Below are 25852 nucleotides of genomic sequence, written 5' to 3'. Positions count from 1 at the left end.
TTCATGATTGGAGCATTTCTATCAAATTTTCATACTTATTGGTAAATCAAATACCTTCACTAAAACGTGATCAAAAAAGTTATGTGTGCCAAAATGAAAAGAACCACTGAAAAGAACAACTCATCAGACAAAAAAATAAGTCCTCAACCAGCTATGTCAACTTAAAAATACTTAAGTTATATCTCTGAAGGGATGGCAATATTAAAATGAATACGATTTTCTCTATATTAGTTTTTCTTCAGTAAAATTGTAAAAGTATATAAAAAGAGGTATATAAATTATCACCATAATCGTAGTGATCCATAAAATAAACATAACATATTACTTTTATGGTATAGTGGACATCTCAAAGAAAGATGCAAAAATCTAATATCAGAAAAGAGCCACTAAAATGAAGTGCATCTAATCTTGCAGAAAATAAAAGGTTGTCCAATCAAAATAAATACAGTCAATGGAAAAAAATATATAATATATTATATATTGTGAGGTTTGGGGGTAACGTAGCATCAAAAGTAGAAGCCTCCGGGCCTCACAGACGTCTTTTGTGGTGCTCAGTGCCAAAGCAATGGTGTAGGAGCTTGTAGCAATCCAAAAGAAATGGCTTTATTCAGCTCTCCGACTATTGCAGGAAAAATATAATAAACAGCTTAGCCCCTACATAGGGGTTCACTTCTTTAACCCTAGCTACCTTCTACCTGCTGAGGTTTTTACTCAGGGCTCTGGCTCTCAGTGAGCTCAATCGAACAATGTTCTTTCTGGATTCCAGTCCTCTTGGGACAGACCGCGTGTCTGTCTACAACTGGTTCAAAGTCCTCATGCTTACTGCAGGACACACAGCACTGGCTTGCTGTGAGCTCTCCCTCTGGAGTTGGCCAGAGATGGGTTCCTGGTTTTGGGTCGCTCTCCAGTGCTCTCTAGGTTCACACTATTACAATATATATAATATAAAATATAAAAACAATATGTTTTTGTTATAAATATGTTTATAAAGGGAGTGTATTTTTTTTTACTCCAAAATATATCACTTAGTGCTCCCATTGATCTGTATAGAGGGTGACCATTCATGTGCAGCCAACTCTTCATTGACCCTGGCTGCGGGATTAGGTCAGAGCACCCCCTTTCTTGAGATAGGTATGGGTCCTAAAGGTAGATAAGCTTTCATACTAATATATGTTGGACATCATCAACATCTGCAAAGTGGAACACTATCTAGCAATTTATCGGTTTCCTAGTGCTTGCCGCTAGTTGTAACATGCCTAGGAATAATGCACTCACTTTACCTTTCATCTACCAACATGGTTATCTTGCCTTGGTACAAACTTTGTTATGCAAGGGTTTTCAAGTTTTAGGTAAAAGCTCATTTACAAGTAATAATTTTTAAACAGATATATAGGAAAGAGCTTCATTGTAACAATTACCAGTGTATGTCATGGATTGTGAGCTCTTGTGAACATTATTCTCATCCCTATTGTTTTTTTATACAGTAGTGTGTATTGTAAAAAGTATTTGCCCCTTTTCTTATTTCTTAATCTTTTGGATGTCTGTCACACTTAAATGTTTCAGATAACCAAAGTACTTTAAATATTAATAATAAATGCCCTTATTTAGAACCTTCATTTTTGTGTTATGTTTAATGGAAAAAGTAATCAAAACCTATAGGGCACTGTGTAGAAATGTTGCTGCCCCTTAAACCATATAACTGGTTTGGCCACAGCAACTGCTCTGGAGAGACTTTGGCTCTCTCCTCTTTACAGAATTGTTGTAATTCTCCCACATTGCAGGGTTTCCGAGAATGAGCCACTTTTTAAGGGCATGGCACAGTTGGACTTTCTGATGTGTGTTCGGATTATTGTCCTGCTGCATAATCCAAATGTGTTTCATCTTGAAGCTATGAACAGATGACCTGATACAGGCAGTCCCCGGGTTACGTACAAGATAGGTTCTGTAGGTTTGTTCTTAAGTTGAATTTGTATGTTAGTCGGAACTGTATATTTTATAATTGTAACCCCAGACAAAATTTTTTTGGTCTCTGTGACAATTGGGTCTTAAAAATGTTGGATTATTTTAAGAACCAGGATTAACAATAAAGCTTCATTGCAGACACCATTGATAACTGTTGTAGCTGTTTATTGTAGCCTAAGGCTAAAACTAGGGGTGGTCTGTAAATCGTGTGTTCTTAAGTACGGGGCCGTCTGTATTCTCTTTCAGAATCTGTTGGTAGACTGCCAATTTAGGCCACCTTGTAGGCATGTGGAGACTTATAGCCATTGACACTCCACTGTGGGATTCTGGGAAAACATGTAAATAAGTTTTCCAGGATGGGATAAGGAAAACCACACCTCTTTTAGCTAACTTGTAAGGCAGCCTTCTTAACATCAAGCATGACCTTTAGGAAGCCTTATGGCATGATGTGGGATTAAAACTAAAGAAGTATATCTATTCCAGAAGGAACAGATTCCCAACTGTACACAACACTGTTTTGACCTGGTTGGGTCTTTTCAGTACAACGTAGGGAACTGGTTTGGTTGAGTGAGAAGCTTGTGACTATGGCCTGGAAGTGGAGCGTCAATGGCTATAAGTCTCCACATTGCTGTGAGCATATCATTAAGGGGGTCTTTACTGCCATTTCATCAAGGGGGCTTCTTCTGACATTTCATTAAAGAGGCTGCTGTGAGCAGATCATTAAATGGGTCTCTGCTGACATTTTATCAAGGGGCTGCTGTAAGCAGTACATGTGTGAAGATAAATTATCACAAATGTAGTCATATGGTCTCTTAAAAACAAGATTGTGTCTGTCCACCTCTGCCAGAGTGATTGCAGGTTGTTGTATATAAAATGTCCGGGAGTTACTGCATGTCCTACAGCAGGCTTGTGGTGATGATTGCAGAATCCAGGAGGTCAGACAGGACTCAATAGCGCTTGTCTGGCCACCCCAGCCAGAGTGTGAGGTGGTCGTAACTGAGGAAGCTATGTGGTTTCTAAGGGACAACATTGCTACATTATCTTCACATAGGAACATTTTTTTAATAACATCCAATTGAAGAAATGTTTACATACGGAAAATGAATTTAATTAAATATAAATGCCAAGATGGGAATACCACTTTAAGTGGGTCTCTGCTGACATTTCATCAAGGGGCTGCTTTGAGCAGATCATTAAGTGGGTCTCTGCTGACATTTCATCAAGGGGCTGCTGTGAGCATATGATTAAGGGGGTCTCTGCTAACATTTAATTAAGGGGACAGCTGCCTGCATATCATTAGGGGGTCTCTGCTGACATTTCATCAAGGGGCTTCTGCTGACATTTCATTAAGAGGGCTACTGTAAGCATATCATTAAGGAGGTCTCTGCTGATATTTCATTAAGGGGAATGCTGTCAGGATATCATTAGGGGGTCCCTGCTGACATTTCATCAAGGGGGCTTCTGCTGACATTTCATTAAGGGGGTTCCTGTGAGAATATAATTAAGGGGGTCTCAGCTGACATTTCATTAAGGGGGCTTCTGTGAGCATATCATAAAGGGGGCCCCTGCTGAAATTTCATTAAGGGGGCGTCTGCTGACATTTCATCAAGGGGGTTATTGTGAGCATCTAATTATGGGGTCCTCTGCGGACATTTTATTAAGGGTGCTGCTGTCAGCATATCATTAAGGGGTTTCGCTGACATTTCATTAGGGGGTTTCTGCTGTCAGCATGTCTTTAATAGCTGCTGGACACTACCTATAAGGTGTATGAGTAGAGTAGAGTCTTGTTACGCCACTGGGCCACTGGGCACAGATGTTACAAAATCCATGACTAATGCATGTGCAGTCACTTAAGTCTAAGGGAGTGACAAAAACTGCCAGGCATAGAGACTCATTTACATTCTGAGCTCCCATAGACCTGAATAGAGAGTAGCCATACATGGGCAGCAAACTGCCCGTTCAGCCAGGCCACAGGAAAGGGGTTAGTGGACCCCCATGCCCGAGATAGGCGTAGGTCCTCCTGCATTTACTGTGACAAGTTTGCCTTAATGTGGTGGTAAATTGTAATATGCCACTTTCTAATTGACTTTGTTGCTCATATTTTCGTGTAACATGTGTAGTAACTTTTCTATTGTGCTCCAGACTTTTTTCTACCATAATTTGTGTTCACCAGTCAAAATGTTGATGTTTGACCTCCACGAATATGACGTTGATGAACTATCCTAAGGAGCCCATTTAAATTATTTGGTTCTGGGAAGGGTAATAGAGTGAGTTGTTATAATGAGTAAGGCCATACTTACAGTCAGTCATACACATTCTATCCTCCTGCTTCATAAATGTGTTTTATGAATGTATGCATGTATACAATGAGTCTGTTTACCTATGGGAGACTGGAAGTACATGTAAAGAAATACATGTCATGTCTCTGAAATAATGGCTCGGGGACATCTTTGGTGCAGAATGAGTAGCTTCATTTTAATACATTATGAGGATACTCATCTGAACAGCTTCTTTATACAGGCAGTGCCCAGGTTACATAGATTCTGTAGGTTTGTTCTTAAGTTGAATTTGTATGTAAGTCGGGACTATATATTTTAGAATTGTAACCCCAGCCAGAATTTTTTTGGTCTCTGTGACAATTGGATTTTAAAAATGTTGAATAGTCAAACCAGTATTAACAATAAAGCTTAATTGCAGACACATTTGATAACTATTATAGCTGTTTATTGTAGCCTATGGATAAAGTACAGTAATTTAACAATATCCAGAGGTCTGTTTGTAACTAGGGATCGTCTGGGAAGTCGGGTGTTCTTAAGTAGGGGACCGCCTATATATGGATTAAATGAATTCTATATTTAATAACTGTACAAATATTTCAGATGTAATTGTTTACTGCACAGCATGACTATTCATTTCATAAGTGAATACATTTACAGTAGTTGGCAAGTCCTAATATTGTGAAAGGAGCACTGATGCTTTCCCAGGATCTGGGGGATGGACATATTCCTATGACGGTGCAGTGGGCTGATCCCTGGAGCTCTCTGGATGTATTCTGTCCTCCTCCATAACCACATTTCAATGTGCAATAAGTCACTGAGTGGTGCTGCACATACTCAGCTGGTCTGCTTCCACCACTCAGGTCCACGCTAGAAAAAGTTTTTTCATCATCAAGAAAGGAGTTTATTCTCAACTACAAGTGGAGATGGGCACTGGGGATTATATCTGCGTTACAATGAGTGGGGGAGCACCCTGGGGGTTCAGACTGCAAGGTGGCAAAGGGTACCAAGAACCTCTGCATGTTTGTAAGGTAAGCAGCCTGTTACCATTACCATTGCATCAATGTTATTATACCCTCATTCTTGTATGTTGTTGTATGCTGATTTTTGCTTCCTCTGGTCTCTTTGGAGTAATTAAAAGATTTTCTCATAAAACACATCAAATCCAAGACTCGTTTTGTTAAAAGATCCTTAACATTCACAAGTTTGCATCAAGGATTACTCTTAAGTCAAGCTGCGAGGAAGTCTTTGATCATATCTGATCACTGGGAATTCTTCATGTCAGACTCTCAGAATACTTACACATCATGTATTGTATAACATATTCTACTGATGTAGCACAGATAACTTGTAATAACTTGGTGCCGGGATCATGGATGTAGAGCTGCATTTTAAATAAGTTACAGCTAGATACACAGCCCGGGGGCACTGCAAGAACTAACAAATGTGGTAATGTTTATATGGAGAAGATGTTTAATGTCTTTTTAATGGCATGTATGCAGCTCTTCATGTTTTATGTGGACCACAAGCACAGAGTATTACATCAATCTACAATCAAATCCTTACCACACTGTACTGTATGTATAAATATATACGATAGTCCATAAAAGGATACACAAACTTACACAAGTTTCTGTACAAGTTTGTTTAGAATATAGATTTCATTCTGTAATTATCACTTGATAGGAACATAACATCATAACAGACTTATATAAAATCAAAAATATTACCCATGATTTCAACACAAATATAACTGTCTGAGTGTGTCACCAGACATATAGATAGATAGATAGATAGATTGATGGATGGATGGGTAGATAGATAGGTGACAGCAGTGGGATGATATAACACAACTCTGCGACATTTGTGACAAGCCCAACATTCATGTCTTATTCACCTACAATTTTACTCTATACCTATCCTGTATATTTTATACAATCACAGACATCTTGATTTCCAAAGTTACTACTGAAACTTACTTGTGATAGAAAAATGGTGGCATCTTAACAAACGCACATAGCACACACATAGGAATAGTGAAATCCTGCCACCTAGTGGGATGCTCTTTTTTTACTGCATATGTCTCTAAAGTTCTTCTAGGTTATAATAATATGTACTTTATAACAAAGCATATATTGGTTTGAGGAATAGTTTACGAACACCAATCTGCCTTTTCATTTCTTTGCCCAACCAACTGCTTAGCTCCAAACACTGAGTGGAGATTCTGAAACTTAGTGTTAAGCACCGAGAGACCTTGAAACTGAGGCTATTAATGCTTCTTAGTTGTACTTTGCTTATTTACCAGAATATGGCACTTTTTTCTCTATTCAATAATATTTATTCATTAAAAGTTACTTAAATAGAAACTCATATTTCATACATTTTCTGGGGTAAAATAAATAAAACGACTCAATGGCCTAGTACCAAATAATTATCAGTGAAGCTGAGGTCTAGATGGTGGTAACTGAATTAGCCATAGGGTATGAGGATATTATCAAATGCAGCTGTTCAAGGAAGTCACCTCCATGGGTATTTTGCTAAACCTATCCTATACATACATTACATAGATGGCTTCTTGTTCATTCCTTGGTGACATTGCCTAACAAAATCAGCCAATTGGAGTTGTTTAAGTTGTTTATTCACACATTTATTTTTTCTCAGTTTGCTTGTGATGCAGAGGACAGCATGATGATGCTTTATGTGTGCATTTACATATTTCTGTTTTTTTCTATTGAAAAAATTTTTGATACTGTCCTATGATGCTGGGTAACCAGTTGTATGTTAGTCTAATTGTTGTAAACCGAACAACGGATGTGGATACAAAACTGTCCCAGAACAGACTTAAAATGGCCATTAAGATTTCATATCCTTGAAAATCACAGATAGCATATTGAGATAAAACTGATGTGTTAATAATCCCTTAACATAAAATATGTTAATGAAGTAGGGAACTCACCTTGTATTTGTTTACTCTATCTTTAGTTTTTATATTTAGCTGTCAACAAAACATAACTGGAAAGTTTGCCTTATACCTCATGCAGACGAACATATATTTCTGGTTGTGTACTACCCGTACTGTACCGTCTTCATCTCTTTTCAACTAAAAAAATTGAATCATGTCACATCATTTCAAAAGTGAGCAATGTAAATAGATAGAAATACATACTACTTTTTTACTCCAAAAGAATTTTGTCTTCTATTGTCTCCTATCCATGATTATTGGAGCTGCCATCTTGCCTGACAGTATTTAGTGTTATGCTTAACAGCAGACACATGGCTGTAAGCAGCAACAGTCTGAAACTGACTTGAAGTCCATGCTCTGTGCAGATAGTAGGTATGAAGAGGTTGCGGCACCTATTGCCAGTAGTGCATGTAATGAACAATTTTTTTTTTTCTAGAGATGTTATTTTCTTTCTTAATCTTGACTATGGTGTAAATGAGGCGACTGCTGCACGGAAACCCTGCCTTTTAAATACAACTAAGTAACTAAGATATGCTGCAGGCATATCTGAATATCATTAAATGAGAAAGATAAAAATTTGAAGATATAGATATCTTGTACTTGAGAAGAGTCGTCTTCCACCATCCTCCTTACTTCATGATAGCTGTTGTGTAAACTGCTTGTATAGGCAGCAAACACCAACAGCTACAAAAAGCATCTATCATACTGGATGACCTGGCACATCCAGAAACAAAACACACTGGAGATTAACCAGCTCACCCACAGACCTCATGTTGATATCCATTGTCCTTACTGGTGCTCAAGTTAATATCCAAATCCGCCGGACATAAACCAGGAAAAGAGCGAATCGCTCAGCACTTGATAGACACTTCCAAGGATTCCTTAAAAAATAGGTTCCTTTATTCCGATTTACAAAATAACATCCACAAGACTTTCAAATCGATCAAGGCGTTTCGACGGCTTTCGTCTTAGTCAAGCTCCTATACACAAATGAACTTTATGAATATCCCTGTATCGCCAATGCAACCCATTGGCGATACAGGGATATTCATAAAGTTCATATAGATATGTCACAGTCCAGATATGTCACAGTCAGATGACTAATAACAACAACAGAACCACCCATAGGCATAAGGTATAAACTAAATGATTTCCCCACTACTATGGGAATATGCCTTAAATTGTTTGTGGCTACATTTGTAGTTAAAGTGGTCGCCTTATAACACCACACTTTTACATGTGTATCAGCTGTAACTGATAAGTATTAGGAGATTAATATTGCTGAATATTCTAAATAAAATACTAAAGAGCAGCTACAAAAAGCATCTCTCATACTGAAGGACCTAGCACATCTGTACACTAGAGGAGAGCTTTTGTTCTCCATGTGCACACTTATTGGCACATGCCACTATATATTACAGCTAACTGTTAGTGCTGAGTGAACCTGTTGAGCTTTGACAATTTTGTCCACACTTCAATCAAAAGTTTGGTCTGGGTACCCAAACTTGATCTGATCCCAATCCCCATTAAAATTATTGGGGACCCGACTGCTTAAGCCTTAATGGCTGTAAATGAGGGTAGTAAGAGGACTGCAACTTCATCTAGAAGTTCAGTTTAGGCGTTTGAGCTCATCCAAAATAAACATATTTTAGTGCAACTACTGCCTCATTAGCATATGCATTAAAATGTCCCAGAAACTACATAATGGATAGAATAAAGGTATGGATGGAATGAAGGTATTTTTATATACACAGTTCAGGTCTGTAGAACTTGCTTATAACTAGGGTTCAGCTGACCAAAATCGGAATATTCGTCATTGACTGAAACATTGCGCTTCAGTCCACTTGGGACTGCCCTCCACATGCCCCCTATTAAAGGCTCATGATTTCTATAATATTTTGTCTGTATTAAGAAAGCTTAAAGTTTAAATCTAGACTATGACCTACTCCCCCCGCCTTAGTACAATTACCACTTCTGCCTCCACTTCCATACATAGTGACACCCTTTCCCCTCAAATCCACATTTCTATGAACCACAACTTCCCTACATTCCTATGCTTTATAACACCCCTCTGCTCTCACTATCAAATACTTTTTAGGCCACCTCTCCTTTAGTTTATGATACCTTCAGTCTGTTGCAGTGATCTGGCCAAATATAAAATAAAAAGGCAGAGCATTGCTATTCCTGCCTGGACCTCTACGTTCTATCAGATAAGCAGGAGTGTTGTCTTGTAAGTACCATGGGACAATGCTGGAATCAGAGAATAGTGACTTAGACAGGAATAGCAGTTATCTAGGAGCTGAGGACACAACCTTGGTGCACCAACTGTCTCATTAGTATATGGATTAAATAATAGACAATAATAAAGATATTTTCAATATCACAATACATTACTCTACAACATGCTGCCAGGAAGTTATAATTTTTACAAAAAGGACCCTTCAATACCCTGACTTATTCAAAATGGCCTTCTCCCTATAATATCAATTTAGAATCATCTTTTAATACCATCTCAATTTATAAGTAGTTAACCAAGCGGGTATTACCAGTTGAAGGTGTGTCCACAGTCTGATATTTTCCAATCGGTGCTGAGCATATCAGACTGTGGACACTCCTCCAACTGGTAATACCTGTTGGACATTCTCCAGATGTTTACATCCACTAATTACTCATACTTTTCTAGAAGTAATACCGGAGAAACTGCACAAGAGAAAAGGAGCATTACAATAAAAACATAAAATATAAATTGTGAAACTATGAAATCACTTAAAGGGAACCTACCACCTCGAATCTATCTATAAAGGTAGATCAGGTGGTAGGTGAATCTGTAGGACGTGAGGATAGACCTTTTAAGGGCTAATCCTCACGTCCCTGCACTTTTACTATCCGGATATGTACATTTTCTAAAGAGGCCACTGGGGCATGGGTTAGCCGGAGTTGAGGCTATACGACGCAGCTACCCCATGGCCAAGTAGCCTCTTCGATCCTCCTACCCGAAATCTTCACCGTGCAGATATGAGGAGTTAAAAAGTTATTAAAAAAGTGCGGGGACGTGAGGATTAGCCCTTAAAAGGTCTATCCTCACGCCCTATAGATCCACCTTCCACCAGATCTACCTTTATAGGTAGATCCACGGTGGTAGGTTCCCTTTAACAGATGAGGACAACTTAAGGACACTAACAGTTTTTTATCATGTACCTTAGGGTAATGCTACGTACGTAGAGAGACTGCCAACAATTTTTATCTCTTCACATCAAGCAGGTTGATTAAAAACAGGAATAAAAAGTGCCTCTTATCTTTTAATTTATTATGTTACAGCGATGATTTCCATTAAAGTGATGAGAACAATGAAAGACTGGTATTAAGAGTATTCCTTCTTGAACATAAAACATCACTAGCAATACAACTTCTAATGATTTTTTAATTTATTGCCCAAAAAAATATTATTTTCATTATTGCTTACCTGAGAAAACTGCTAAATATAGTTGGGTTGGCACAGACTAGACATTGATGCAGACTTTGGGGATTTTTTGTCATTCCCCTACCTCTTAAGGATGCAGGAGAATCCCACATCACAGTCCCTGGAAAAGAATGCTAGTAGAAACAAGCAGTCACCAAACTTAAGGAGGAGCAGTACACTTACAAAGTTTACCAATACTATACTAGAAAAGACACAAAGGTGTTGTAAAATTATATTAGATTTTCAACAAATGAAAAGAAAGAAAATTGAATCCAAGATTCAGTGCGTAAATGTGTGCACATAAATATGTGAGTATACAAATATGCATATTTTCTGAGGGGTAGGGGGGGGCACATTTAGAAGTCTGCTATGGTGCTCCCGGCTTTCCTAGTTAAGCCCCTGCTACTAAGGTCACATTCCCACTGTTAGGATTTTGCATCAGTATTTGTAAGCCAAAATTAGGAGTGGGTTAAAAACAAGGAATACAGAGCAAGTAAAATTAGATTCCAGGGGTGACCTATCTAAAAAATTTGAATCATCGTTTTGGTTCATTCCTTTTTTTTGCCACCGACTTTTTCAAAGCCACGTACACGTATACCCATGCTGCGACAAATTCATCATTGCCTTTATGTTTGATCAATTGCTTTGTGCTAGATTTATGTCTTGAGACTATTTAGGCAAACAATTTGTCTCAAAATGACTGCAGTGCCCTGCTGGCAGTAAGACAGCCATTCCAAATTAAAGACAGCAAGCAGATTAAGACTATGTGCAGATGACCAGAAGCCGGGCAAAGCACACGGCCAGGTGTAGAAGGGACAGAGTTAGCGCTTCTCCGTAGAAAGTTGTAGAAATTCTGCTGCGTGGCCGCCCGCCTCAGTCATGGGGTACATTGAGACAGTCTACTGAGCGCACTGTGACCGGGTGAAATAGACCTATATGAGGTCTGTGATCTGGCTGAAAATTGTACCCCCAATACAGTGGTGTGCATGGGGCCTAACATGTATCATGTAAAATAGGAGAACATCATGAATCTGATACATTCAGAACTTTCATACATCCAATGACAGTGAGCACAAGAAACAAAAGCCATGATAGATCCTTCTAAAAATCTTAACCCCTTAACGCTGAAGCCACTTTTCACCTTCCTGACACGGCCCATTTTTTAAAATCTGACATGTGTCTATTTAAGTGGTTATAACTTTGGTACGCTTTAACATATGCAGTTGATTTTGAGATTGTTTTTTCATGACACATTGTACTTCATGCTGGTTGAGAAATTTAATCAATATATTTAGTATTTATTTATGAAATAAATGGAAATTTGGCAACATTTTTGAAAAAAACAATGTTTTCCAAATTCAAAATTTTCTACTTTTTGAAAAGTTGGTCATATCACTAAAATAACTTGATAACTAACATTTTCCATATGTCTGCTTTAACTTGGCATCATTTTTCAAACATCTTTTCCTTTTTTTAGGATGTTAGGAGGCTTATAACTTTAGGTGCAATTTTTCCGATTTTCATGAAAATCATCAAAACCTACTTTTGGAGGGGCAATTTAGTTAGAAGTGACTTTATAAGGCCTACATGACAGAAAACCCCCCACAAATGACACCATTTCAGAAACTACACCCCTCAAAATATTCAAAACAACCTTTGGGAATTTTGTTAACCCTATGAGCGTTTCATGAGGGTGGAAGATAAATGAAAGTGAAATTACAGAAATGTAATTTTATCTTACTATAGATTCATTGAACACTAAAATTTGCACCTTCACAATGGGTTAAAAAGGAAAATGCATTTTACAATGTTGGGGGCAATTCCTCCTGAGTATGCAAATACCCATTTTGTCACTGTACCCTGCTGTACGGGCACAGGGGGGCACTTGGAAGGGAAAGAGCATTGTTTCGTTTTTGCAGGGCAAATATGGCTGAAAAAGTTTTCATGTGTCAGGATGCATTTGGAAAGCCATAATGGTACCAAAACAGAGGAAAGCCCCAACATGAGACACCATTTTGGAAAGTACACCCCTTGGAGAGTTTAGCAAGGTGTAATTTGTGTAGTTGCCCCAACAGTTGTTTGATTCAATTAGGCCCCAAAAGGGAAAAAAGGTGAAAATTTTCTCAAAAAAGTCACTTTTACCCCAAATTTTTGTAAGCCACAAGGGATAAAAGATGAAACAACCCCCATAAATGTGTAAAACTATTTCTCCTAAGCACAGAACTGCAACTGCATATAAAGTGTTGTATGGGTACACAGTGGGGCTCAGAAGGGAAAGAGGGCCGTTGGCCTTTTAGAAGCCAGATATGACAATCATCCTTTACATGTGTCAGGATGCATTTGGAGAGCCCTAGTGGTACCAAAACAGAGGGGAACTCCAACAAGTGTCACCATTTTGGAAAGTGCACCCTTTGGAGAATTTAGCAAGGTGTAATATGTGTATTTTCCCCTACAGGTGTTTGTTTCAATTAGGTCCCAAAAAGGAAAAATATGAACATTTTCCCAAAAAAGTCACTTTTACGGCTATTTTTTGTATCCCATAAGGCATTAAAGATAAAACAACCCCAAAAAATGTGTACTAGAATTTCTCCCGAGTATAAAATTGCCCCACACATGCAAATAAAATGTTGTATGGGTACGCTGTGAAGCTCAGAAGGGAAAGGGGGGAGTTGGCCTTTTAGAAGCCAAATTTGACAGACATCCTTTACATGTGTCAGGATGCATTTAGAGAGCTGTAGTGGTACCAAAACAGAGCGGAACCCCAACAAGTATCACCATTTTGGAAAGCACACTCCTTAGAGAATTTAGCAAGGTGTAATATGTGTATTTGTCCGTAAAGTTGTTTGATTTAATTAGGACTTAAATAGGAAAAAGGTGAAAATTTTCTTATAAAGGTCATTGTACCCCTAATTTTTTATAGCCACAAGGGATAAAAATATGTAATAACCCCCCAAAATGTGTAGACCTATTTCTCTCGAGTGTAGAAGTACCCCACATGTGTATATAAAATGTTGTATGGGCGCACAGTAAAAGGGAAGGGGGATGTTTGCCTTTTATAAGCCAAATTTGACAGAAATGTTTGACATGCATTTGGAGAACCCTAGCGGTATAAAACAGATAAGAATCCGAAAAGTGTCCCTAATTTTTGAATGCACACCCCTTAGAGAATTTTGCAATGTGCAATATATGTATTTGCTCCTACAGGTGAATGATCCAATTAGGCCCTAAACATAAAAAAGGTGAACATTTTCCTATAAATGTCACTTTACCCCTAATTTTTGTAAGCCACAAGGGATAATATATTAAATAACCCCGAAAAAGGTGTAAAACTATTTCTCCCGAGTGTAGAAGTACCCCACATGTGAATATAAAATGCTTTATGGGCGCACAGTAGAGGAAAAGAGGGATGTTTGTCTTTTAGTGGCCAAATTTGACAGAAATCCTTCACATGTGTCAGGATACATTTGGAGAGCCGTAGTGGTACCAAAACAGAGGAAAACCCGAAAAGTGACCCTAATTGTTGAATGTACACCCCTTGGGGAATATAGCAAGGTGTAATATGTGGTGTAGTGTAATACACGTGGTGAAATGAGCATTTTGAACATATAGGTGGTTTCCAAATATGATGTGCAATGGAGTCCAAGATGGAAATTGCAATGGAGGGGTATAGGGAGCAACGGGACATAACAGTTGTTACAATTATTCATTTTACCGAAATTAATTCACAACAGGTTGGGCGTGAATTGTGAATGTGTTACGTATAAGGAGGTAGAGGATACCAAGGGACCAACTAAACTTTTGTCACTCTGGAGGTGTCACAGGTCTCTTAGTAGTATGTAGTGTCCATCCTAACTTCTCTTTTGGAACAGACTCTTTATTGAGTCCTACAATTAGAAGCAGCAGAATTCACCGGGAAAATGCTGTCCTGGCAAAACACAGGAACATCTAAACCAGAGGTACTGGGGCCGTCCTTCTTGTCCCAATATTAGTTTCCTAATATCTTCCTCTTGAAAACGGAGAAATGATACGGCAGGACCTGCACATTGGAACAGCACGTAAGAGTTGTACAGCGTAATCTGAACAATGTACACGGCCAGCGCTTTTGTACCATATCTTCGTTTTCCGTAGGGAAATTATTGCCAAGTGTTGCTCTTATTCACCCTAGCGATGCCCATTGTGACGAATATTGCTGCTTTTGGCTGGACCAAATCGACCAGCCAATAGCGGCAAACATGGACAGAGGGGGGCAGCAAAACCCTTCTGGAGCACAAGGCACAATTGGTGGCAGTCAGGAACAGCCGCCACCCTGCCCCGATCACCGTGTCTACAGACATGGTGACCGGTATTACTGACGTCATAAGTAAATTCGCTTCTATTGGCTGGTCTGAATTGATGAGCCAATAGCAGCGATCATGAACTGGGGGTGTGGGGGGGACGGAACCATTCTGGTCCATGGGGCAGGATGGATGGCCGTCAGGATCAGCCGCCATCTTGCCCCGATCACGGTGTCTGTACCGTGTGGGCAAGTCACTACCCACCGCACCGTTCTATAACAACGCTCGTTGGGAATAGGCTATACAATCTTTATTTATTTTTTAAGCAATTTAAACAAATAAGGGTTTATTTTTTGCGAGACGAGATGCACTGTAAAAAAAAACCTTCATTTTAGTGGGTTTTTAGTTTATTGAAGCAATTTTATTAACTTTTTACGTGTGGAGGAAAATAAAATCATCAATTCTTGTTTTGGATTTTTAGCATTTTTTTGGGGGGTGTTCACTGTAGCATAACAATAATATATTATCTTTATTCTACAGATCACTACGATTACGGTGATACCTCATTTATATAGTTTATTTTATATTTGTCCAATTTTATTGAAGGAAAACTAGAATAGAAAAAATTGCATTTGTTTTAGTATTGTCATTTTTATAGCAGCATAACTATAGTATTTTTTGATTGACGGAGCTGGTTGTGAGCTTATTTTTTGCGTGACAAGTTGTTCTTTTCAGTGGTATCATTTTGGTGCTTGTAACTTTTTCGGATCACTTTTTAGAACATTTTTTGTAAAGCAATTTGATAAAAAGTTTTAATTTTTGGCAAGTTTTTTGGTTTTTTTTTCTACCATGTTCACCGAGCGGGTCCAATTATGATTAGGATTTATTGTACAGATTGTTACGGACGCAGCGATACCAAATAAGTGAGGGTTTTTTTGTGATTTAGTGTTTTTTATACTTTATTACTTTTGTACAGGGAAATGTGGTGTTTGGGGGGACTTTCACTTTCTTTTATTATTTATTTTTATTTAAAAAAACTTTATTTATTGTTTTAACTTTTTTTTACAGCAACTTACATTTTAGCTTGAACAAGTGATCTTCTGATCACTTGTTCAAGCTATTTTACAGGTTACACAGTGCAATACAGATGTATTGCACTGTGTAATGTAAGACTCTGAGCATGCTGCGCATGCCCAGTGTCTTACAGCCGGGTCCTGCCAGGAGGCACGGACCCGGCACCGGGAGGAAGATCGCGCAGCCCCGGGCACCGGCAGTCCCGGGGCTGCGATCGGAGCTGCGGACCCCCCCAGTAAGTGCCGCGGGGGGGTCCGATTGACATCAAATACTTTTTAAATGCCTCTAACACGCCGCGGTCAGCGCGACCGCGGCGTGTTAGGGGTTAACACCCGCGATCGGAGAAATCTCCGATCGCGGGTGTTAGAGGCGGGTGTCGGCTATAATATATAGCCGACACCTGCAGCTTCTGGCGCCGGCTCCGTTCAGGAGCCGGTGCCAGAAGCTTGACGTAATAGTACTGCATTTTGAGGGAACGCACCTCCCGCCATGCAGTACTATTACGTCAAATGTCGGGAAGGGGTTAAAATGCAACAGATTAACTTGAACATTGGACTTTTCTGCAGTCTGACGCATTATAAGACTGCCTCTTCTTACGTTTCACTATATTTTAGACTGTTTAATTTAATATTGCAATTAAGTTTTATTTTATATTGGTAAACCTCTAAGCAGCTAAGGCCTTTTTCTTGTAAGCTAATGTTTTTGTTCATCATCAGAAGTAGGGCATCAACTGAAACCATGGCACAACTGCACGGACAAAACTGATACTCTCTAAAATTAACATTGCTACTCATCTGCCGTTTGCCAAAAATGACCTTGACAAACCAGGAGGCTATTGAAAAGATATTTTGTGGAATGATCAAACCAAAAAAGAGCTTTTAGTCTAAATAAGGTTTATATTTGAGGGAAGAAAAACACAGCATTCTAGTATATAAACCTCATACCATCTATGCATTGGCAGATTTTAAGGTAGGCTAATGGCGACCCCCAAAATGTCCACAAATGTCTGGTTCTTTGTTCCTGTAAATTTATCAAACATATTTGTATCTTTATGATACACATGTTAAGTTAAGGGATGAGCTGGGTAAATGCTTATATTTTCTTTTAAATGATCCATGAGATCATAGTGTCTACATGTAGTTCTTTATTCAATACAATACAAGCAGAATTAGGTAATCCCTCATATATCCCATGACTTTCTGTGGAGCCTGTGAAAAGCACAGATGTCAGGATGAATTATACTATAATAATAGTTCAGAAGCATGTTAAATTAGCTGCTAGATAGCACTGCAGACATGGAGAAACTTTAATGTATACCAGGTCCATTCTTCAACTAAGCTTTCAATTCCCCAAACATTTCTCACTTATTCTTTTTATGAAATAAGCTGTTGGAGATCTATTTAAATGGGCTGTTTTTCTTTTGAATAGAAAAGATTCAGTAACATTCAGCACTGCAAGTATACATGCACCGGTCATAGTTTATGAATCGCAATTTCCAAGTGTTGAATACAAATCAAAACCCAGCTCATAGCACATGACTTTTTGTAAAGCACATGTAGCTACGCTGAGAAAGAAATTCAAACACTGGAAAATTTACATTAATCTATTTGTCTTTTCTATAAGGAGACTACAGTTTGTAGTACATTGTTCTGAGTGCAATTCTTATATGGTTTTTATTGTTAGAACAAAGTGAGTCCTTGACAAGTGTTATCTAAAGTTTTCCTCATCTCTGGGCATAAGTAGAGATGAGTTGGCCTGTCGTACCCGTTGGGGTTCAGTGTACGGGTTCAGCCGCCCAACCCATTCATATTGCCGGATTGAATGCTGAACAGCCAATCCATGGCTATGATTGGCCAGGGGGACTCATAGCCATGGCTAGTTGCTGTGGATGTCAATTTGCCAGATTGGTTCAGCCCCCAATCCAGCAATATGTCCAGGTTGCATGACCAAACCCAAACCAGAACACGAATGACAGGTCCACTGATCTCCCGTCATAAGATAAACAGAGAGCAAAGTACTTTGGCTAATGGGTCATGGTCCTAATTTCTATGGGGTAAAATATGTTCTCCGCCTAATTCATTCAGAATGTGGACACCTAATCTCAAACTCCTAGAAGAGAGTAAATGAATGAATAAATGAAGGGTTACTTTATTTTATAGTCTATTGGAGATTCATAAACAACCAAGAGGGAAGGGTCTACTGTTTAAAAGTCAATAAAATGTGACTGTACGTATAACACTAACTCAAGGCCAAAAGTTGAAGTTCCACGATTAAATATTGCAGAGAAGCATGATACATGCAAGGCCTACAGTCCATTAAAACTGTTCTTAAGTCCGGTTGTGCAGATGAGGAAAGAAAGGATTGGGACTATTTATTGGGACTATTTGTAAATCTTTAGCAACCAGACTGTCAGACACGACTTACCTGATCAGCTGGAAGCTGACAAATAATAGGAAAAGAAGTTTATTGGCAAGTGAAAGATATATCCGTCAACAGTTCTATTTGGGTGTATGTAGAAACCTAGATGGAGAACTTCCAATAACATATATCCGTGAATGAGGGCTTTCAAAAGACACCAACAGACAATTCTCACTATATATCTTAAAGAAAATCTACCATCAATATCAAGGATGATAAACGAGGGACAATTACTCATAGATCCATGACGTGTTTATCAGAGACCCTCAGTGCTGCAGATTCACAGGCTGTTACATTGTAATGGAGCACTCCCCCCACCCCGCACTGTATGCTCAATGCTGCTGAGATTACAGAGCTGAGATGTGCTGCTGCAGTGTAACAGCCTTTGAAGCCAGATAATAGAGGCCTTCTGTAACACACCCATAGCATTTATTGCTCTTATGAGCTTATGAGTAAGCTTCCTTTGTTTATCATGCATTCTTGGATTTACTTTAAAGAGCATATTGTTTTATTTTGCATTAGGTCAGAACATCGATGGAATTGTTTATAAACACATATAAGCAGAAACGCTATGTGAACCATTGACAGTGATAAAGGAGCATGCTGCTTCCAATCACTCGACACATCTTAACTATAGTACTATGTATACATACCATGGATGTGTCAAAGTTATCAATGATCCCTAGTTCAAGATCAGTTATACTTTTAAGTACCTCTTAGACAGGAGATGAAAAGTCCAGATGTTAGAAGACAAACATCAGGATGTATCTGACAAAAATCCCATAATACATTTTAGCCCTTAAATATAGTAATAGGGATTGTGTAGCTGCCTAGACAGAAATGGTTCCAGTGATTATAATTTGTAAAAAGTATTGTTATATGTTATATAGACTTAAGTTATATGTCCATAACTTGGCTGGTGATGAGAGCTGAGAGAATGTATACTTACTGTGCCGCAACCAAATCATTTCTTATTTCTAAGTATTAAAAGACAATATAGAGTATACCGAGCTACAAAAATGCATACTTTACAGAGATCTAAACAAAAAACAAAGAGAGCTCTATTCTAGTGGTATACTTTCATAGGTAATGCATATTGAAATTGAGAATTATTGAATTCACGTTTTACCCCAGTATGTCTATGGTTTAATAGAGTGCAACCCTGTTGAGACCCACTATATACCCTAAGATGGATAATATTTCTCTAAAGCATCGGACCCGTTACTATGAGATAACAGCGTTGTCTATCTCTTAAAGTTAAATAGTTTCATACAGATATAAAATCTGCTTACTATTTTACTTTCATTGTGCATTTACACATGGACACCACTTTGAAATCCGGTCATATTGACACAACCTCAACTTCAGACCGCAAAATATAAAACTGCACATGTGACAGATTCTCTTGACATATGAATTCCCCCAAATATGTAGAGATCAGTTTGGCATGTAATTTTCTTTTATTAACTTCCCTTGAATGTCACTTAGGACATCTACCACCAGGATGAAGAACTGTAAACCAAGCACACTGACATACAGGTTCTGCGCTTCATTTCGCTTCTTAGGACCTTGTTTTTATGGGAAAAAAATGTTTTAAAAATGTATGCAAATTAACCTTAGGGGTTCTGAGCTACAGAGATGTCAATGGAGCCTGGAGCCTCTCAGACTCAATTACAGAATTTTTAAAACCTTTATTTCTATTAAAAAAAGGGCATAAAAAGCTAAAAGATAGAGCAGATCCAGTCAGAGGGGGCACACACCAGTATGTCAGTGTGCTTGGTTTACAATCCTTCATCCTGGGGGTAGATGTCCTTTAACGGGTGGTAACCAGAGGCTCAAGGAAGCCATGCTACTGCAAAGCACTTCCACCTTCCTGACCAGCAGAAAGCCATTTCCATTCGCTGCTTTTTTGTGAATGCACTATGCCGACACTTGGCTGTGTAGGATGGATAGAGCATGTCCACCAGTGCTCACATCCTTAGGGTGGCATACTCAATGATATGCACTTCACAAGTAAATAGAGGATAAGTTAGAGCATCAGTCATGCATGCACATAGGTGTATGTTAAACTATGGGTGCATTCACACATTGAAGTTAACCTCTTATCACGATGCTTATTTTCAGCTTAATGACCAGACTCGATTTTTAGAATCTGATGTGTCACGATAATTGGTTATAACTTCTTAATGCTTTAACATTTTTAGGTGATTTTGAGATTGTTTCTCGAGACACATTGTACTTCGTGTTAGTTGTAAAACTTAAAGGGGTATTCCGGGAATATGAACGTCTGACACAAAAACCCATGATGATATAAATAAATGAATACAACAATACTCAATGTCATTAGTCACAAAACGGAGCTAAAATTATATGATTTTATGATTTACAAAATTTATGGCCTCTCTAAAGTAGGTGGAGTTATCACTAAGATGGCCGCCCCTGGAAACTACAAGTTCCATGATCCTTTAGTTCTCAATAACTCCTCCTACCACTTATGCTCTTATGCACTTATGCTAACAGTGATGATATAACAGGTTTTCTTGCTCTGTTAGCATAGTAATGTTGTGTAACTGCCATCACCACAACACTGATCATACTGGATGCACTGCAACCAACCGACTACAGCCAAACGTAGTGGTGATCACATGACCCTGCCCAGGCAGGTACAGGACATGTGATGTGGACATGTGACCAGCGGCCATCTTCTTTTCTGCAACGGACCGCGCGGAGGAAATTAATGAACTGATTAAAGGGCCGGTAGCATTTTAATTCTTCATTACAATCTATGTCACCAGCATTTTCTTCTAAGGGGAGCAAAATTTTAAATAACAACTAATTACACATTAGCTTATATTTTGAGTGCCCACTTGTATATGAATTATGCTGATTCCTGGAATACCCCTTTAAGTGATAAGTTTTGCGTTTCGTTCTAAAAAAAAAATATGAAAATTTGACAACAGTTCAGAGAAATTCTTTATTTTCAAAGTTTGAAATGTTCTGCTTGGCAGATAGTTAAACTACTTAAAATGCTAGATAATTAACATTTCCGGAATGTCTTCTTTATATTGGGATGATATTTTATGCGTCATCTCTCTTTTTCTAGGATGTTATGAGGCGCAGAACTTTAGGTGTGATTTTTCTCATTTTCATTCACATTTTGAAGGACGACTCAGCTTTCAAATGACTATGAAAGACTTTAATAATGGGAAAAACCCATAAATCACCCCACTATAGAAAGTACACCCCTCAACATAGGTGAAACAACTTCTATTATGTCTATTGACCCTTTAAGTTAATAGACAAAATTGGTTAAAACAAAATGGGAGAGCGATTTAGAAACTTTAGAATTTTGGGGGAAAATACATTCATTCAGGCCAAAAATGACACTTTCATAATGATTGAAATGATGAAATGCTCTGCAAAGTTTCATGCGCGAATGTACCCATACCCCATATGTGGTGGTAACCTGCTGTATGGGCACACGGCCGGGCATAGAATGAAAGCATCGCCATGCAGAGCAGATTTGTATTGTCACATTGTACAGGCTATAAAGTTTTTAGAACTTTTTCATCATAACATAAAATTTATATTTTATCTTTATTCTCTGATTCACTGCGATTATGGTGATACCTCATTTATATAGTTTTTCTTAACTCACCAGGGGTCCGATCCACGAGAGACACACTTACATGCTGTGGTTACGCTAAGCCACGGTGTGTAAGGGGTTTAACACACAGGATCAGAGTTTTCCGATCCAGGGTGTTAGTGCCGAGTCTGGGCTGTGATGACACAGCCTGACTCCGGCACCAGCAGGACCAGATGTCCCGCAATCTTCTTCTGACGCGTTGATGTAGAAAGGGGGCACGTCGGAAGAAGTACCCTTAATGGCTGCCTTAAAAACACTACACAGCTGTTACCAGGGGGTTAAACCTGCATCTCAACTGCATGGTAATCAGTTTTTATGTGGTTTTAGGTGAAGTTTCTTAATTTACCAGGTGAAAGACATGAACTGAACTGTTGAACTTTATTTTGAAGGAGAAACCTGATCAATAAATGTGATTCATCTGTAAAGCGCTAGGGAATTTGATGGCTCTATATAAATAAAGATTACTATTATCATTATTCGCCTGTTAAAGTCATGTCTTTTAACTGTAAATTAAGAAACTGCACCTAAAACCACATCAAATTTGATTATGATACAGTTTTAACTGCAACATGTGAACACATCCTTTCTGTTTCTCCTGATTAAGAAAAGGTAACAACTTTCATTGGTTTATCAACCCCTTTTACTATACATAAATAGCACACAAGGTTCATTTTTGAACCCCCTGACACCTGCTGGTAGATCTTCGGCTGCATGGGCGCAATTGCTAAGCGCATAATGCGTCTGGCTCAGTTGTATGCCAGGCTGGACCTGACCCTCCCTCTCCCCAGTGGCGCACGATTGGATTAGGTGCCATTCCCTCCTGTGTGCCCAAAATTCCAACTAGATCATGGCTTGTACGTCTGACTTCCAGACATACAAGGGTGATAAATCCCCTCTCCACAAATGTTTTTGCAGTATGTTATATAGATTCTGAACTTAAGAAAACAATAATATGTAATGTAGACTGTTATTAATCATTGTATTGCAAGCTTCAAATCATGAACATATATTTTTAAAATTAGTAAAACATTATCTTAAATTTTAGACTTAACACAGATGGAGAAATCTGTCTCTTTTGCTGTGATTGATTATTCCCTGCGTTCTCCGTGGGAGGTTTAAGGCAATAATTAAGTGAACCGTACAATAGATAAAATCAGTGCCAGTAGCAATTCCCCAAGGTACCTTTTATTTTTATTTCATACTTTATATGTTATTGGGTCAGTTAAATAGATTAGTATGTGATTTTATGATGGGTGGCACCTTCTGTGGTCTGGATATTAAACCAGGAATTGATCATCTATGCTATCCATCATATTTGATGTCATTACTCATTCATTATTAATTATCCTACTTTTCCAAACACTGTGCTTCCTGTGAGACTGTGCTGTAGTCACGTTTCCCATTATCCACACAGAAACAGAAATCTGTCACTCTACAGATTTTGGTTTTACTTGCATACAGTATGTAGAGATTTTTACATTTTCACATAAACAATTTACCCGCTGTACTTATCAGACTTTGTGTTATTGTTTTCTTTGGCCTTTCTGATACTTTACTGATGTGTATTTATTAAGTGAGAAAATAGTAAAATTTAAGGGGAGGCAATGATAGATCATTTCAGAGGGAGTTCTTGCTTACCTTTTACTTTTTGCTCAACATTTCCCAAGATGTGTGATCAGATTAAAGAAAAAACATGATTTTCTCCTATATATTGTTTTGTTATATTACAATTGAACAGATCTCCTCAGCGTTCAAAAACGCATTGGGGCATATTTACTTAGGGCCGTGCGCCAATTTTCTGTCTGAGTTTTCACGGTTTTTTAGTTGCAAACTGCTTGCACAGTTATTTAAGAAGCGTCTGCGCCACATTTGTGTTTCACACAACCGTTTTATGGCGCACTCTGCACACTACACAGGCAAACTGCATAGCCGGCACCCCAGTGTAACACCCGTGGTCGGAGTGGGCTCCGATCGCGGGTGTTCAACCCGTTGGAAATGTGTAAATTTAATGGCTAATTGAACGTATAACGGGCACAATTTGACCATTCTAAATGTCACCTCCATTTTGATTTAATTACTATGAAGATCTCAAGGGGTTAACAATCTTCCTAAAAGTTGTTCCTGATAGTCTGCAGGGTGCATATTTGAAAATAGGTTGATACATAGGGGGTTTTTGATGCTAAATATGTAAAATTTTATTCAAAAGTGTACTTATCCCCAAAATAGTCAATTCTGTTAATACAGAAAATCGCTATTCAATTTGTAGGCCGTGTGACATCGAAATGTATTATCCAGACATTTCAAAAATTATGAAAATGGAATGTAGACATATGGGAAATGTGATTTAGCAACGTATTTAGGTGGTAAATCTATCTACCTGAAAACGCAGTGATTTCAAATTTCAACAATGGCAAATTTTTCAAAAAATTCTTCATTTTTTATTTTTTTTGTAAATAAATGCAAAACTTATCAGCCGACATTTACCACTTAAATGAAGTACTACATGTGGGGAAAAAACAATCTCAGAATTGTTTTGATAAGTAACAGTGTTCAAAAGTTCTAACCATATAAAGCAACGCAAGTCAGAATCCAAAAAATCGGGCTGAGCCTTAAGCTTAAACTGGTTCCGCTGCATGGAGAGGGCTCACGGGCTGAACCCTCTCCATAGCCGGTAAGTCTTTGCTGCATATTGCAGGCTAGCAGCATAATGCAGCAAAGACTTACCGGTAACACCCGCGATCGGTGCTTGCACTCATCGCGGGTGTAATCACAACGATCGCTGCCAGCAAAGCCGCCGGCAGCCTCAAAAAGATGGCGGCACGTGACGTCATCGGGGAGCGGCAATCCGTCTCCATGGTAGCCTTGGGTCTTCCGAAGACCCAAGGCTATTTCGTTTTAACCCCTTCATTACAATGTGCTGACAGCACATTGTAATGAATGAGGAGGAAAATCCCCATATACTGCCATATTGTAGTATGGGAGTATATGATAGGACCGATTAGACAACCTAGGGTTAAAGTACCCTAGGGAGTCTGAAAAATAGTAAAAATAAAAAAAAGTTTAAAAAAAAATTATAATAAAAAAACCTAAAAATTCAAATCACCCCCTTTCCCTAGAACTGTCATAAATATAAATAAACAGTAAAAATCATAAACACATTAGGTATCGACGCGTCTGAAAATGCCCGATATATCAAAATATATTAACGGTTTTTCAATACGTTTAACCATGTAACGGAAAATAGCGCCCAAAGTCGAAAATGGCACTTTTTTGCCATTTTGAAAAATATATAAAGATCTATAAAAAGTGATCAAAAGGTTGTACAGTCCTAAAAATTATATCATTGAAAATATTATCAAATGTCGCAAAAAATGACACCACCCACAGCTCTGTACAACAAAGTATAAAAAAGTTATTAGCGCCAGAAGATGGCAAAATCAAAAAAAAAAAAATTTGTACAGGAGGTTTTAATTTTTGTTAATGTATAAAAACATTACAAAACCTATACAAATTTGGTATCCCCGTAATCATACCAACCCAAAGAATAAAGTAGACATGTAATTTGGGGTGCTCAGTGAAAGCCGTAATATCCAAGCTCACAAGAAAATGGCGCAAATGTGTTTTTTCACCATTTTCACTGCATTTGGAATTTTTTTCCTGCTTCCCAGTACATGGCATGGAATATTCAATACCATGACTATGAAGTGCAATTTGCTACGCAGAAAACAAGCTGTCACACAGCTCTTTACGTGTAAAAATAAAAAAGTTATAGATTTTTGA

General features: G+C 38.3%; 1 protein-coding gene across 1 annotated transcript in view; it reads left to right on the top strand.

Moving 5' to 3' along the window:
* Positions 1–5034: 5034 nt before the first annotated feature.
* SYNPO2 (synaptopodin 2) overlaps positions 5035–25852 on the top strand; it is a 154681-nt gene continuing 133863 nt past the window's right edge. Inside the window, exon 1 of the mRNA XM_072119195.1 lies at positions 5035–5269. Within this exon, the coding sequence (XP_071975296.1) occupies positions 5165–5269 (105 nt within the window). The 5' untranslated portion in view covers positions 5035–5164. The remainder of the gene's footprint in view (positions 5270–25852) is intronic.

Source organism: Engystomops pustulosus, chromosome 1 (assembly GCF_040894005.1).
Source record: "Engystomops pustulosus chromosome 1, aEngPut4.maternal, whole genome shotgun sequence".
NCBI classification, from domain to species: domain Eukaryota; kingdom Metazoa; phylum Chordata; class Amphibia; order Anura; family Leptodactylidae; genus Engystomops; species Engystomops pustulosus.
The sequence above is the reverse complement of the archived record's forward strand: the minus strand, read 5'-3'. Positions and strand labels throughout refer to the sequence as shown.